Below are 16627 nucleotides of genomic sequence, written 5' to 3' on the forward strand. Positions count from 1 at the left end.
GCTCCACGTGCATTTAGCAAAATAGCCTATATGGTTCAGCACAAATACATAGATCACCATAAAAAGGTCATATCTCACCAAAAACAGTTAACTCATGCTTCAAAACCAAATCATTTTCTCATATAAACAGTCAGTGCCCCAACGTGAAAAGTTCCTTCTCGATTGCTTTGGCTCATTTCTCAAGAAAAAAGGACATTCTCAAACCTTTAAATACATTTGCCAAAATAACCTAGATAGTTCATCAAAACACCATGGAACACCTACAAAGGGTCATCTCTCTCCTAAAACAGACAACTCATCAGTCAAAACTAAATCCTTTTCTCATACAAATAGTCAGTGCCCCCAAAATAAAAAGTCCCTTTGGCATTGTGTAAACACTGCAGGTCAAAATGTTAAGATGTTTTGTCAGTATGGCAGTGGACCTTAGAAATATCCCTCATGTGCACTGTGCTACAGTTACTGTAGATGTTTACTTTCCAGAATACAATGTGTCTCAATCTACATTTACATTTATTCATTTAGCAGATGCTTTTATCCAAAGCACTTTACAAGAGTGCATAGGTCACTGATCATAACAACCCAAACATTGCAAGTAGCCAAAACATGAAGCATACATTGTGAAAAACCCAAATTAGTGCCAAAGTTGCAGAGGGTGCATTTCATGGCAAGAAGGAAACACATACAGTAAGAAAGTAAAGCAGAGCTGGAGTTCCACTTGTTGTCGTCCTCATCTCCTGCTCATCCTCGCGCTCCTGTCTGTCTGGCCACAGATTTCAGTGACATCACATCTGATGTTCTCCCTTGCGATGCAACAGGGAAAGAATCGTTGTGCATGCCGCAACCATCCCCTACACTGATGTGCTGTGACATCATCACAAGCAGCATGCATTGTCTGGAGCAGGGAGCTCTGGTTTTGAGCCCGATGCTCAAAAAAACAAAACTCCTGGATAGGACTAAGGAATGAGGAGTCAGGTGATATGAGCACCATCAGCATTCTTGGATGTGCAGTGAACCCTGATGAGTGGGCCACGGTGGAAGCTTACATTGTCCCCCACACAATGACAAATGTAAGCAAGTGAGGCCCTACCAAACCCTTTTCATGTAGAGGGATAAGATCGGAGTGCAGGCGGTCCAAGAACACCAGGAGTGTCTGGGTATTATATGGGCCAAGACTGGGAGTGTGGGTGACTAGCCTACACCATTCTCTGAAATGGCAGCACACATGGTGATGTTGTCCCCAAGCTGGCCTGGGACAAGCTCTATATATTTGATGGAAGCATTTATACTCCTGGACAACTCCTGTACGCTAACTAAACTTACTGTGTGATTGGTGATCGGATGTGTCCCCTTGTTTAGTAAAGTTCTGGTTGCACCTGACAATGACTGTAAGCAGATGATACAAGAGATCCATATTACAGTATACCATGATGTTTTTCATGGTATTATGTGCCTGAAAGATTTCGACAATGGAGTGAACTATTGTGCAGGTGATGATGTACACAAGGAAATAATGCCAATATGTTTTGCAGAGAACAACCACTTGACTGAGAAGCAACAGTCAGTTTAGACCAGCAAGATATTTTCAATTGGTAATTGACTTAATTGAAGGCAATAATACCTAACCATTTAAAAAATGTGCTAAATCATATGAAATGTGTGCAAACTGTAGGCAATTGCACTTGTCATTTAGAAGGATGTGCCATTATAATTGCAAGTTGATTAAAGGAATGAAAAATTCCAATCTGTTGTGAACAAGTGCCCAGCAGTTTGGAGGTTTGCACGTGTTGGTATGAGAATGTCATTTCTGTTTTGTGAAATGAGCCAAACCAATGGAGAAAAACTGTAATATATCAGTAGCATCTAATGGTTTGTTGCAAGCAGTTTATCAAATGTTTACAAATTGTAAAATGATTTACATGTGCAGTTAATTTAAAGTTCTTACAACATGAATTAAAAAGTGCAATAGGCACGTAATACTTGCCAAATTGTATTTCTTCACCTACTGTTGTTAAAGCTAGTGTACAATTATTTTCAGAAGTCAAGGATAAACCAATACAGGGACACACATTGGCATTCATAGGTAGTACTGTTTGGTGATATGATCTGGTGTTTGAAACATTAAGCTTCAGAATCGCCTTTTTTATTTAGCTTTATTCAAATCCAACAATATCAAACCTCGCATGAAACGACTTGGCTTTGTAAGCGCTAGTGTGTCGGGGAAGCAGGAGAGATAAAGTTTCCTTTAAAGACACCGTCGCAATCACAGATTCAAGAGGCGCAGTGCCTGCAGAAAGTTTATCGTCCGGTCAGGAACATTCATCTGGGCCTGGGGTTCGCTGTGGTGGCTCTCACAGCGAACCCCAGGCCGCTGTTCAGGTGCTGCAGGCCAGACAGAGAGGTGGACGGAGACACTGAAGACACGGGCACCACAAACCACGCTTCCTCGGGAAGTTCAGTACGGCACAGCACGGACGGACTAACTGACGTACGAGGACGCACACTGGCACAATCCAAGGCCGATTTCTAGGGGTCTTTTTTTCTTCTGACATCCCATGCAAAGACAAAAACACTGTACCAGGTCACATAGCTGCGCGCTCATTGGGGACAGACAGGTAGAGAGAGGAGGAGGAGGAGAGAGGGGTAGAAGAGGGTAAGAAAGCACACACAATTAGAGGGAATGGGGGGGAAACGAAGACAAGGAGCACATGGGAGGCAAGGTGGGGTGAGAGAGAGAGTAGTGGGGTATGAGTGCAAAAGCACAGGGTAAATGGTAGGGTAGTTGAAGGTAGGGCAGAGCTTGGGATGATAGAATATAGTGTAGTCACAAGGGTCACAAACAGGAATGAGGCACCAATAGACAAATCAGAACAAACATGCATAGAATCATGAACTGTAAGGTATTGAAACATCCGTTTTTGATACACAACAGTTTGGTACACGCACACACACACAGAGGCGGCGTTGATAGCATTAAAGGCAGAGGGCTTGGGGTGTTTTTTTTTTTGCTTCCATGCCTATGAGGGTGGAGGTGTCAGGGGTCCGGTCCAGGGGTCTGGCCCAGAGGCAGCTTCGTTCCCCGGGCAAGCTAGAGGGGAGCGCCCTGCCTCACCTCCAGGGCTCCATGGAGTCCACCGCTCCACCATCTCACAGATCCCCCCCCGACCCACCCCCCACCTCCTCCCCAGAGTTCCCCTCGGGGGGGGGTGGCAGTCCCAGCCCCTAGCGGCCCAGGTCAGAGTTCAAAGGCGGGGAAGCAGGAGGACTCTGGCTGGGAGAGCTCTGACAGGTAGTGGATCGCCCCCGCCATACCTGGAGGATCAAGAGAACACCGTCAGGAACGACCTCAGCTCTGTGTGTCTGTGGGGGGGGGGGGGGCTCTGGGATGAGCTTGAATCAAACAGAAAGTGTCAAGTCTACCAATCACGGCCCACAAAGCCACTCTTGACGCGGGCAGTAACCGGTTGCCTTGGCGACGAGCGGCATAGATCGTGTGTGTGCGCGCGTGCGGCGATCCCTCTCAGCAGGACACTCAGTGGGTGGCCAATCAGAGCACTCCTCTGTGTTGGCCGCAGCCCGTGTTGCTGCTGTACGAGTGCCCACTACCCTGGTCTTACCTCAGACAGACCCCGCTACGCTGGAACACTCCGTGCTCCCTAACAGGGCTGAGTCACGACACACATAGCCATCATCAATGCGCCTCCACAATCCTCATTGTTGATGCACTTCTGTGATAACCCCCCCCCCACACTAACTTGCCTTTCATCTCCCCCAGCCAAACCCCCCCCCACCCCCCCGCTCCTCTTCCTGCGTGCCTGTCACAGAAACACTTTTATTAGTCTGGTCCCTCCCCACTGCGGCTCTCTGCTCGCTCCCCTGGTCTCTCTCTGGAGGAAGGTCTCTAAATGATGGATGATTGATGATTGTTCACTGCCCTGCATGCTACCCAAACATGCTCAGTTACTGGGGGAACACGTCGGTGGTGGGCAAAGCCTCGTCGCTGAAATCAGAGACAGCGGCGTGGATATATCAATTGTTTCGGAGATTTGAGGGGAGAATGCTAAGAAAAGGTTCATGTTGTCTGGCCAAAACGTTTAAATAAAGTTTGAACCTTCGAAAAGCGAGTAGGGCCGGTCTGGGATCCTGCAGCCGTGGGTACCGTAGTCCAAACACCACTCGGCATACTACAAGAGAAGGGATGTCTGGTGAGGAACAGTGAGGAACTATTCATACACACACAGTCCAATCTGTTTCTTTTGCCTCACTCGCACAGACTGACACAAACACACACACACACTCATACACAGAGACATACAAGCACAGTCACAAGCGTTCTCACAGACACACACACACCCAGATGCATGGGCACACCCCCCCCCCCCCCACACACACGCACGCACACACGCACACACACACACCTTGCAGGCGCGGTAGAGATGTTTCCTGTCCTGGGTGAGGCGGTAGAGGGACAGGAAGGTGTAGCCATTCCCGGCGGTGCCGTGACAGAGCCCGTAGCCCTTCCTGAGGAGGCCTCGCTGCCAGATCACCTCCCCGCACTCCTGCGCCTCCTTCAGGTACTTCTCCTCCTTAAACACCTAGCCGGGGAGGGGGGGCACATGTGGATGTGTGTTCTCAGCTGTGTGTGCATGTGTGCGTGTTCCTAGCTGTGTATGATCCAAAATAGGGGTTTGGGGATATTAAAGCTATCGTCGTAGCGTTTGGGTGATACTGTGAACCTCTTGGCTGATGAGATGTTAAGCGCCCCTCCTCATAGCGCCCCTCATGTGACTGATAGCAGGCAGTAGGCCATTTGTCAAAGGAAAGAGCGTTTAACATGGCAAGGAGGAAATTCTGCTTCCAACTATCCCACTATCCCGCAATTCTCTGCTCAGCTTATGTGTGTGTTTCTCCCTCTCTATCACACACACACACACACCCTGCGGCCCCTCTTTTCTCCAGTCATTTCACAGGGTGTGTGTCTGAGAGAGAGAGAGATGTAGTGAACAAGACAGCATGAGTTTCAGCCTTTTGTGCAAGTCAGCTCCCAGGCAGTCATGCTGAGAGCAGCAGAAACTGTTTCCACCCTTCAAAACACCCCCCCCTGCAAATGAGATTGGTATTAAAAGCAAAAGACTAACATGTCAAAACTAGGATGTAAAACGGTCCATAACAGCCGTGTGTTATTCAAAAGGCATTAACGTTCCCCCGAATCCCCACTAGGTGGCAGTGTGGCTCAGCTATAGCGGCCACACTGCCGTGTTTGTGTTCGCTCCCTGGCGCCAAGGAATGGTGATCTGATGACCTTCCCTCCAGCATGCCTTTAGGGTGGAAGCAATATGCCATAATACTGAGGAAGAGGTCCATACCAACACACACACACAGGTTTGTTTTTCTATCCTAGTGAGGCCTGTAAACTCACTCCCATTCAAAATGATTTCATCTCTGACCACAAACCCTATCCTTAACCCTTAATATAATTCTAACCCTAACTCTAAAACCCTTAAAAAAGAAAAAGCATTTGAAGTCGTGGGGCCCTTTTGCTGGGCCCAAGTTGTTCATGTTTCACTATACTTGTGAGGACATTTGGTAAACAGGACCACACACACACACACACCTTGTGGGCCATGATGAGCATGTGCACCACGCCTGGCGCACCGTGGCACCAGTGCACTAGCCGGTCGGTCTCGTTGCTTAGCGATGACGGGTAGTTCCCTGAGCGGAAGCGTTTGTGTCTGACGTAGTCGATGCTGGGCCGGACCAACTCAGACAGCAAGCTCTGATGAACCTTCGACCCTGGCTGGAGGGAGGGAGACAGGGGGGTAGGGAGGAGGGGAGTGAGAAGGAAAGCAGGGGGGGCAGAAAGAGAGGGATAATTAGGCGTTTTTCTCTATACTGTACATTGTAGCATAACTTTTAGGTGTTTGCAATTTTACTCACGACCGATTCATTTGCGCCGTCTTTTCCCTAAAAGCTAACAGAACTGTTGACACATTCAGACAAACATCCAGCCACTAAGTAGCTTTTAACCATAAAGATGCACTCGGCTGTATTCAGTGCTCTTAACACGCAACATAAAGCACCCCCACACACGACAGGGTTGACGTGTTAGAGAGTTCATGGCATGTTCTTTCTTTGATGTGTCCTCTGCGGAGAGAGACTATTCTGAGATATCCAAGTTCCAGGAGAGACTTGCTGGTAGAACACACTCAGTAAACAGAGGAGAGGTGAAGAGGAGGAGAGAAAAGAAGAGAATACCAGAACAGAGAGGAGAAGAGATAAGAGGAGTGCCTATAGGGAGTTTTAAAGAGTCACTCCTCAAAACAACATCTTGTCCAACATCTTGTCTTTGGAGGATGCACATCCCGCCTGAATGAAACTGACTGAACCAATAGTTGCAGTAATGGATCATTCATGTCCTGTTGGTGTATATCCAGGGTTTTGGCTGGATCTATGCAAGAGCTCTGGACCCAAACACAACCAACCAAGAAGAACACCAAGGCTTTCTCTCTCAGTGTCAATTTATGGACCCACCTTGGTTGACACACACACCTACACACACACCAGCTCCCAGCCTAAGCAGCTGTCTCTACATGTATTCCCAATTATCTCTGGCTTGCTAGCTGTCCTTTCTCTGTGTACAACCAGCTCTGTGCACAACTCAAATATTTGCCTGGCAGTAAACGCCTACGGAGCTGCAGCAGGAAGCTGGTGCTGGGCCCGGGGGCTGCTGCTCCAGCCTGTCTCCCTCGCCCCCCAGGGGAAGTTGCCTCTTGCTAAGCCCAAAGGTAAACACTCTGTTAGCATGTTAGCAGACAAGCCACAAAGCTCTGTCCCATTGCTAGCACGCTAGCATGACTCCAGTTGTCATGGCACGTGGGGTGGGAGAATGCTAGCATGTTAGCATTCATTTTATGCTTTCATTTCATATCTTTTACTGTTTTTATTTATTTCATTAATCTTATTTATTTATTTTATGCCTTAATGTTCTCATGCTTTTATTTCCTATAATTTACTGTTGTTATGATCATGTTTTGATGATCACCTTTTGCTTTTATTTATTTATTTCAAATGTATTTTTTACACATTGTATTCCCACTGTGTATTTATTTATTTGAAGCACATTGTTGTGTATTTATGTGAAGTAAATTGAATTACCACGGTGTATGAATTATGCTATATAAATAAACTTGCCTTGCCTTAGCATGACATGTTGGGAAGGATGCTAGCATGTAAGCATTACTCCAGTTGGGAGGTATGCTAGCACGTTAGCACGATACATGTGGAGAAGAATGCTAGCAATACAGCACTGCACATGTGGGGAAGTGGGCTAACATGTTGCTGACCTCCAGAGCTAAAAGGGGAGAGTCTAGTAATCATTTGAATGTAGAGCGATAAATATCTCTCTACCAGGGACGAAGATAAACTACTTTCATAAGAGTGCATATGCAGATTAAACCAAAATACCACATGGTTGAATGGTCTCTCAGTCTGTCTGTGTGTGTGTGTATGACTACCGCTCACAAACATGAAACACACACACACACTGTCACACACACACAGTCACACACGCACAGTCACACACACACACACACACACACACACACAGCCCACCTGCATCAGCATGTAGTAGATGCCTGCCAGGCCGTGGGCAGCACCAACGTACTGCTTTTGGTGCCACTCGTACAGCAGCGGGCATTTGTCAGTCTTCTTCTCCTCCCTAGACAGGTTCTTCCCTGACTCCACCATGGCTGTCACCACCTGGAGGGAGGGGAGAATGAAGGGAGCAGGGAAAGAAAGAAAGAAAAGAAGGGGAGTTGTATGGTTTGTTGAACAGTTAGCAAAAAAAAACACATTTGCGATATGCAGACACAAAGCCTAGACAACTGTGTGATCTTTCACTCTGTTTCTCCCTCCCTCCCCCTCTGTAATAACTACCTCCCACCCACATCTGCGTGTCTTTCCCTTCCCATCTCTCCCTCAGCCACCCCCGCCATCTCTCCCTCTCATCCACCCTCCTCTCCAGGAATCAAGGCCGACCCTCATCTGAACACACGCGGTGTTGAGGATTTCACAGATTAGAGCCAGATTACAGAACCAGTGAGTCAAATATGATGACGGCACCAGTGTATGTCACATGCTTCATTCATGTGACTATGCTGGATTTAAACATGTACTCACTATTGAGTCATCCTCTTGGATATTAAATTAGAAAGTCAAAGTATCTGATATACTCGCACCATGGGCATAATTTCCCTACAAGCTGCTGGAGTTGTCTGGAATACTTGAAACTGCACCCTCCTCGCTCCCTTCCTGGACATCCTCTGAACTAGCATCGCTGGAGAGGTGAAAGCAAGTTATCCTCTAAACAGCTGTGACTGCTTAGTGAGATCAGGGAGAATAGACGCATGTATGCAGAGAGCAGGCAATTGACACAGAGCAGCGGGGTATGATGTGGAAGGGGTCAAGCTAAGCTTAAAGGGTTTCATGAAACTAAGCTCCGAGGCTTACTGATGGAAGCATGCGGGCTCATGCAAGCAGGCCCTGGCCACAGAACCCCTGACGAGACAACAGTCCAGGTTAAATGGTGGGGTTCAGTCGATTTAAGGAGGAAAGCACAGATATGGATTTCCTTTAAGTGAACTTAGGGCATAAGTCCCATCTGATGAGGCTTGGAGGATGGTGGGGTGAGAGGGGCAGGAAGGAGGAAGGAGAAGAGAGAGGGTGGGGAGAGGAAAGGGTTGTAAACAGAGAGATGACGAGGGGAGGCAGTAAAGAGAGGGGCCTATAGGCAACCACTGCTGCTATGCTGAAGAAGAAAGATCTGGAAAGAAGCGAGAGAGGCGGTAGGGATCTCTGGCAGAGAGCGAGGGAAGAAATGAACGAGGGCTGGCTGTAAAGCCGCTCTGTCACTAGGGAGGGGCCGCTGCAGCAGTACTGCCTCTCTCTCCCTCCTCTCTCTCTTGCTCTCTCTCCCTCATGCTCCAGTCTCCCTCCCACTTTTGCTCAGCAGTCACAATCCCCTGAGACAGAGAACCAGGAGACAAAAAAAACGGAAGACTGACACCCCCCCCCACTCTCTCCCCCCTTCCCTCTCCCCCTAGGGTGGTCAGTTTCAGGAAGTGTAGTCCAGTTCTGAATGGGACCAACAGTTTGGCCCAGCATTAAAAAAAAAGGTCACAAGCATCTCTCCAATCCCCTCTCTCCCTAAATAAAGAAATGAACCGTGTTTTCATATCCAGATTAATCTGCCGAACTGTGTTGGAAAACAAACAAGTCAGCGAACCTCTAATCTTCCAATGCACCATTTGTTTTATCATTCCAACAGTTCAGTTCCAAATCCCTTTGGTGTCCAAGACATACAAAAGCTTGTTCCCTTGAACAAACCACACGTGCACACACACAACCTAAAGACTTTCACTTCACAGTCCCTTCCATTCCTAGTCTAATTTTAGTAACACACACATCTAAAGTCTCATCAGCTATCGGCACAAAGCCCCCGAAGGAGAGGCGATATCATTTAGCTAGAATGAATTTGTTTAGAGAGCTAATTAATCAACAACTCGCCTTGGCCGGCAAACAAACAGCCTGCAGCTCCCAGAGGGACTGGGCTGAGCTAGCAGATACCTGGAGCACGCTAGGATAGGACACACGCTAGCTGAGGATAGGACACATGCTAGCTGGAGATAGGACACATGCTAGCTAGAGATAGGACACATGCTAGCTGGAGATAGGACACATGCTAGCTGGAGATAGGACACACGCTAGCTGGAGATAGGACACACGCTAGCTGGGGATAGGACACACGCAAGCTAGGGATAGGACACACGCAAGCTGGGGATAGGACACATACTAGCTGAGGATAGGACACATACTAGCTGAGGATAGGACACATACTAGCTGAGGATAGGACACATACTAGCTGAGGATAGGACACATACTAGCTGAGGATAGGACACATACTAGCTGAGGATAGGACACATACTAGCTGGAGATAGGAAACACTCCAGAGTGGTTTGGAAGAGCTAAGCAGATGAGGACAGGGCACAGGAGCACAGCCCCAGACTCCTGCTGCTCTGAGGTTGCAGGCTTGGACTCTACCAGCATCCTGCTCCGCAGTACTACAGCTGTCATGCTCTGTTAACGCATAACACACCGTACGGCTGGGAACGTCGACTCTTCTCTTTCAGTCTGAACGGTCGCATGCGCACACAAACAAACAATGCTGCACACGCAAGCACGCAAACGCACACACACACACCCTCTCTAAGCTGTCAGTCGGAGACAGAATCTTGCATTCCAAACTGGAGGAGCTTCAAGCATATTTTATGCGTGTGTGTATGAATGTGTGTGTGTGTGTGTGAGTGTGTGATAGCGAGGGACCTTGCGACAGTCAGCAAAGCTTTCTCACTAGAGAAACCCGCCGTTCAGAGAAACACTAAAAACATCAAAACCTACAACAAAGCTAAGCCTTTACAGTCACCGTTTAGGAATGCCTCAAGGTAAAGTTCTCTAAGAAGAAAAACACTGACATTAGTTCTGACAAATACCTCTTCTAACTCCCCAGATGCTGAAACATTGCTTGTTTCTATCCAGAATTAATAGGAGAGGAGGCGGAACTGGCCGACTGAGACTAGTATTTGTTATCATTCTTAATGAACCATTTGTCATTTTGTTAAGCAAGTGGATGTGTGGGTGTGTTTGTGCATATGTGTAGGTATGTGTGAACATTTGTGTTGTGCGTGTGTGTGTGTGTTTAACATGGGAGTTGATAGCAGCTTTTCTATGGAAAGGTTATATTATACAATCCATCAGAATTCAATTCCTTCCAGAAGCCTGAGTTGGGCCTCAGTGGAGAACAGATAAAGCAGGTACATGTTACTATGGAGGCCTGTGGAGACAGGAGACAGACATCTGACTTTGTCATGTCCGCTTTCTGAAACACCGAGACAAGCATGCCCGCATACAAGCACTCTTGCAGTCAGCGCTACAGAAGCTACGATACCAGATGGCCCCTTGGTATGATGCCAGGGCAAAGATAAAAAGATCCTCCATATCCTCCCTCCCTTTTCCTCCCTGCTCTCTCTCTCTCTCTCTCTCTCACACACTCACACAACAAAAAACTCTGCCCTGGATTTAGAACCAAATCTGAACTCTAACTATGGAAAAAAAAGATATGCAACAAGTGGTTTAATACTACCGTATTTTCCGGACTATAAGTCACACTTTTTTTCATAGTTTGGCTGGTCCTGCTACTTATAGTCAGGTGCGACTTATATATCAAAAATATATATAATTTAACATGTTTATAAATGTTAATTCATACTGACCGAAATGAAGCAACGAGTTCAACGGATTCAGTGATGTAAATGAGATTGGGAGCTTGCTGAACTAGTTTACCGGTAACTTGCTTGTAATTTAGCCTTTTCAGCTTCCCAGGTATGTTCTTTATGCTATTGTGTAGCTGAATAACTGTTAACTGTTAATAACGTTAACCTACCGGACACCGATTCAGCCTGTTGTTCTGTGTGCTATTGTGTAGTTGAATAACTTGCCTTTCCAGATTAAATGTCTGTTCTTTGTCTTGGATTTTGTTCAATCAATTTCTAAATAAATGCAATTTATAGTCCAGTGCAACTTATTTATGTTTTTTCCCTCTTCATAACACAATTTTTTAACTGATGCAACTTATACTCCGGAGCAGTTTATAGAAAAATACGGTAAGTTGGGTTTCAGCGTGTGTGTGTGTGTGTGTGTGTTTGTGCGCGTTACCTTGGTGATGGTGCCCTCATCCACAGTGTTGGGGCTGATCTCCTTGTTGACGTAGAGCAGAGCGTAGAGATAGCCCGCTCGCCCATACAGCAGCTCATCTGGCACCTCAGAGTCTGGGCTCAACACTGCTCTCTGGAGCTGCAACAGTCTGGAGACACACACACACACACACACACACACACACGCAAGCAAGCAGACACACAAACACACAAACAAAGGATAACATAAATTAATATTCCTCTGCTGATTTTAACTTCTGTGTGCCCCATATACAGTAGAATAAAAAAAGATAGGCTGAGAGAGAGAGAGAGAGAGAGAGAGAGAGAGAGAGAGAGAGATACAGAGAGAGAGAGAGAGAGAGAGAGAGAGAGAGAGAACCTGGATTGAACTTCAAAAATGTCTCCATCCTGAGAGACACAAAATCCACCCCACCGCCTTCCACACACACCCTCACACGTGCGCACACAGAAAGTGATGGAGACTGGGCAGGCATGAGGAAGAAGGAGAGGATGAGGGAAGCTGAGAGATTACAGATTACAGTAACATCACCAACCCCATACTGAGAGCTCCAGGAGAGGATCAACCAGAGCTGCATTATCATCACGCTAGCATAGCTAGGCAAGCTAGCACGCTAACCACCCCACCACAGTGGCTGGCCTCCATACTGTACTGGCTTCTCCACAGGCTAGCCTACTGTATCATTCACATGTTTACAACTGCTAACCTGAGCTAAAGTGCGTCACTATCATAAACACAATATATTAGGCTACTAACAAGCACATCATACCTGTTGGTTGGAGTATGTGACAAATAAACTTTGCTTTTAGTTTTTCATCTGCTCGCTAGCTAGTCTACTGTGAGTCTACCGTGCTAACAAGGCTAGCCAGAGAGGGCCAGTGCCAGAGGCAGGTTTTGCTGGGCAGTATCACGTATGTTAACACTTCCCAGGCTAGCCAGGTGCTAGCCAGCCACACACTGTCTGCAGACAGGCTGGGCGGAGATTACAGCATCCTGATTGAGGAATTACAGGAACACAGACGTGACGACACAGACAGCCACAGCTGGATTACCGCTTCCAGCCCGACGATGGAACTGAGGGAGGCGTAAACGAGACAGAGAGAGGAGGGGGTGACACACACCTGGAGGTGACACGAGACTGAAGCAGACCTCAACCCCTCCCCAAGGAGGGAGAGATCAACTGTAAAGCCTGCACAGAGGGACAACTGACAACCTTTTTTGTGCGGAGTAGACCTATCGGGACGCTTTCTCTGTTGCTTTCTCGCAATGCCTCTTGCTTGCTTGCTCAGCAAAATGATTGAATACAGGGATATTCTATATAGTACGAGTACGGGAGACTTCCGGAACTTCAGGAAGAAATACACAGACCTCGGGACCTCTAGTCTGTACCAGTTAGCATCAGCTACTTCATTAGTTAGCTCCTCAGGTAGGTAGGTAGCGTGCTAGGTGAAGCGCTAGCTCGCAGCCCATACTTAGCGATGCAGTCCTGGGAGTCGGTGTGGTTGCTGAGGCGGTGGTGGACCACGGCCGCCACGGCCAGCGGCCCCGCGTCCCCGCACAGGAAGGTGACACGCCGGCCGTTCAGGTTCCTGAGGGTCCGCTTCACGTAGTCCAGCGCCCTCTGCAGGTGGGAGGCCTCGCGGGTGACGCGGTGCAGCTGCAGGTACAGCAGGGCGATGCCTGGGGTGAGAACAAGAACACGGGTGGTAACACAGACCATTCACTCACCCTGGAAACCCTGTTTTCACGGGAGTAGCAGAGGGGGTAGCACACTGAACTGTGTGTGAGAGGTTGGGTAGGTTTAGGTGTAGTTCTACGGGCGTATGTGAAGCCCTCTGTGATGTGGCTTAGAAAAAAAGGCTGTTCAAATCAAATTGATTGGACCTTGATTTGTGTTGCTGACCAGTGTTGGTGGAAAAGCGGTGGGGGGCAGAGGGTTCAGATGAGGATGGGGGAGGGGGTCAGGTGCAGACCTGTCCAGCCAGTGTAGGTGGAGAAGTCATGGGGGTCTGCGGTCTTCAGGCCCTCCTCTATCTGCTGGAGAAGGTCTTTGATCTTGTTCTGCACCCTCTTCTGGAACGCTTCACTGATCTACACAGAGAATCAATACATGTACCATCAAGATGCTCATGAGCCCTACACACCTCCAACAGCTGTGTGTGTGTGCATGTGAGTGTGTCTGTGTGTGTGCATGTGAGTGTGTCTGTGTGTGTGTGTCTCTGTAGAGCAGACAGGCGAGGGAGTGGAGAGCTCAGAGATAGCCAAACGTCAGGTTTAGAGACCCAGTAGCAGTCTGGATGTGTGTTTGTGTGTTACAGTGTGTGTGTGTGTTTATATATGTGTGTGTGTGTGTGAGAGAGAGACTGTACAGTATGTGTTAGTAGGCAGTATGTGTGTGTTGGTGTATGTGTTGTGTTTGTTGACGGTGTGTGTTGCTGTATGAGTGTGTGTTACAGTACTGTCTGTGTGTGTTTGTGTAGGTGTGTGAGCTGAGTGGTGATGAGAAAGCACAGAGCTCTACCTGTCAGTACAGTCCCACAACCCTCTCTAATGAACAGGACTGGGAGTCACACACACACACAAACCACTCAATCCACATCTTAGAGACACACCAATCTTACACAGGTCGCAGAGTCACACCATAGACAGCAACCCCCCCTTGAGCCCCATCTACAACTCTGGATCGACAGTGTATCACCTAGAGCCCCCCAAGTCCCCCCTCCCCCACCCAGGGAGGACAGCGAACCAGCTACAGTGAGCTTAGCAGCCGTTCTCCTCTGATGCAGATCCAATCTGCAGATTCTCTGCTCCTCCGCTGCACTGGGCCGCGATTGGGGGGGGGGGGGGGGGGGTGCCTCAGCACTGACTGACACAGTGTGTGTGTGTGTGTGTGTGCCTGACTCCCCTAGTGGAATGCAGTCATGTACCTTTACGCTTTCATTGCAATTCTGTGACAAGTGACTGAGATCAAGAGATGGCGCCGCTTCTGCCGCACTGCTTCACAGCTACATTCTAATAGGCAGAGTGTGAATTATACAATGACAATTGCAGGAGGGGGGGGGGGTTACAATTACAGGTAAGAACGATATATGAATGTATCAACCCCCCCGACCTGTTGTTTTTACTTCTTTTGGGGGGGTCCAAGTCTTAATTAGGGGGGTCAAACCCCCCCGTAATTCGAATCCTGCTAATAGGGACGGGGAAGTAGCAAAGGAAGATATATGAAGAGAGAGAGAAAAGGGAGGGAGGGGGAGAGAGAGAGAGAGAGAGAGAGAGAGAGAGAGATATGCTGCAATGACTTATGTTGATGTTCTGGTGTGTTCACATGAAAGGGATAGTACCAAAACAAACTGCTTCCATTGTTCCCTTGAACAGAGGGAAGGGTAGATACTAGATTTATCTGTGCTGCGTTGCTGATGAAGATCAAAAGATCAATCCATGCTGGGCCAGACACTGTATTCAAAAAGCCTGTGCTGTTTCCACAGGGCAAAGCTAGTTGACCTCACATAGTATTCCATAACTTTAAGGGAGAATGGGGACTTATCAGGGCTATCTATAGCCCAGAAATAAAAGCCCTCGGCTCTATTAGATTATTGCACAATGCAGAGAGACTGTTAGTCAGAATGGCCCGGATGATTCACAGCCTTGCATTGTGTGCTACTGAGCAGACCGAGGCCGATTCACACCAAGACCTCATTAGGAGAAAATACATTACCCCCCCCCCCCCCAAAGGGCGCTGTAGTTAATTGTGTCACTTCAATTCCTCAGTGGGTAAAGGCCAGAGCAAGGCCTCCAGCCTCCTCCCTGAATCATCTGCCCTCCAACCAAGATCCAAGGAGATGCTAGCTTCTGATCCCTCGGCTACACCATGACTATGTTCTTGTACTGAGTGGTGTCTTGTGTATTAGCCTTGTAGGTATTTGTGTTAGGTAATGCTACAAAGGTTCTTGCAGAACAAATATTGAAAAAGAGACGTATTCTGTGAAGCTGATGTTCAAGAACTGCAAGTTCCAAGTTCTCGGTGGGAGTGAATGCGTGTGTGCGTGCGTGTGTGTTGTGTGTCGGAGCGGACCAATTAGGCCTAATCATTCCAAAGCGTTTCTGTTATATTTAGTTCTGAATAGTTTGCTACTGCTGTTCGAGAACAGAATACAATTGGATATAATTACTTGGCAGAAAAGATTCTCTAGAACTTGTAATATGTGTTGCAGAGCTAACTAGTGTGTGTTAGCTAGACAAAGACGTAAGCGTGAACAAACGTAATCAATAGTCTATCTATTTTATAATTGCTAACCTTTCCGTTAGCATCAAACAGCTCGTTGGAGTCACTGTCCGTGCTTGAGTTGGAAGACGTCAGGACTCCCTGGTCATAGTCCGGGTAGGGGTTGACAAATGAGCGCTCTTCCATCTCCGCTTCTGTGGCAGACACCAGTTTCAAGCGCTTGGACATGTTATCTCCCATTTCAACGGCAAGTCGAGCAGGCCAAAATGTAGAGGCGCACAGTTACGGCAGACGAGAAAGCGCAAAATTATTTCCAGTTGAGGTATCTGAGGAAATAAAGTCATTGTGGGCAGAGAGCAGTAGCCCATGATTAGATACTCAATCGTAAAGCGTTTTTATTCAGACGTATGCGTTTTTAGGACAGAGGGTGACACCTGTGGATAAACGCTTAGCCTTAACAAAACTCAATAGGCCTATGGTCAAAAAAGATGTAGCCTGTATTATCATAGTTTATTTCAAGTTAACTTTTAAAAACTTTAATTCAGTCAACTTTAATTCACATAGCCCTAATTAATTTACGACTCTATAATGTCATTGATCACAACGAAATCCCAAAGTAGG

At 47.5% G+C, this 16627-nt stretch overlaps 1 protein-coding gene across 1 annotated transcript; it reads right to left on the bottom strand.

Annotated features, from left to right (window-relative positions):
• Positions 1-3172: 3172 nt before the first annotated feature.
• Positions 3173-16293, bottom strand: lancl2 (LanC lantibiotic synthetase component C-like 2 (bacterial)). Its single transcript, XM_084703839.1, has 9 exons — positions 16079-16293; positions 13758-13875; positions 13257-13464; positions 11767-11914; positions 7609-7755; positions 5612-5794; positions 4416-4592; positions 4109-4181; positions 3173-3309 (listed from the first exon to the last, which is right to left on the bottom strand). Exons 1-9 carry the CDS (start codon positions 16244-16246, stop codon positions 3233-3235), a joined length of 1299 nt encoding a protein of 432 aa, XP_084559965.1. The 5' UTR covers positions 16247-16293; the 3' UTR covers positions 3173-3232.
• Between the last annotated feature and the right edge of the window lie 334 nt (positions 16294-16627).

Source organism: Hypomesus nipponensis, chromosome 8, assembly GCF_054491055.1.
Source record: "Hypomesus nipponensis isolate SF chromosome 8, ASM5449105v1, whole genome shotgun sequence".
NCBI classification, from domain to species: domain Eukaryota; kingdom Metazoa; phylum Chordata; class Actinopteri; order Osmeriformes; family Osmeridae; genus Hypomesus; species Hypomesus nipponensis.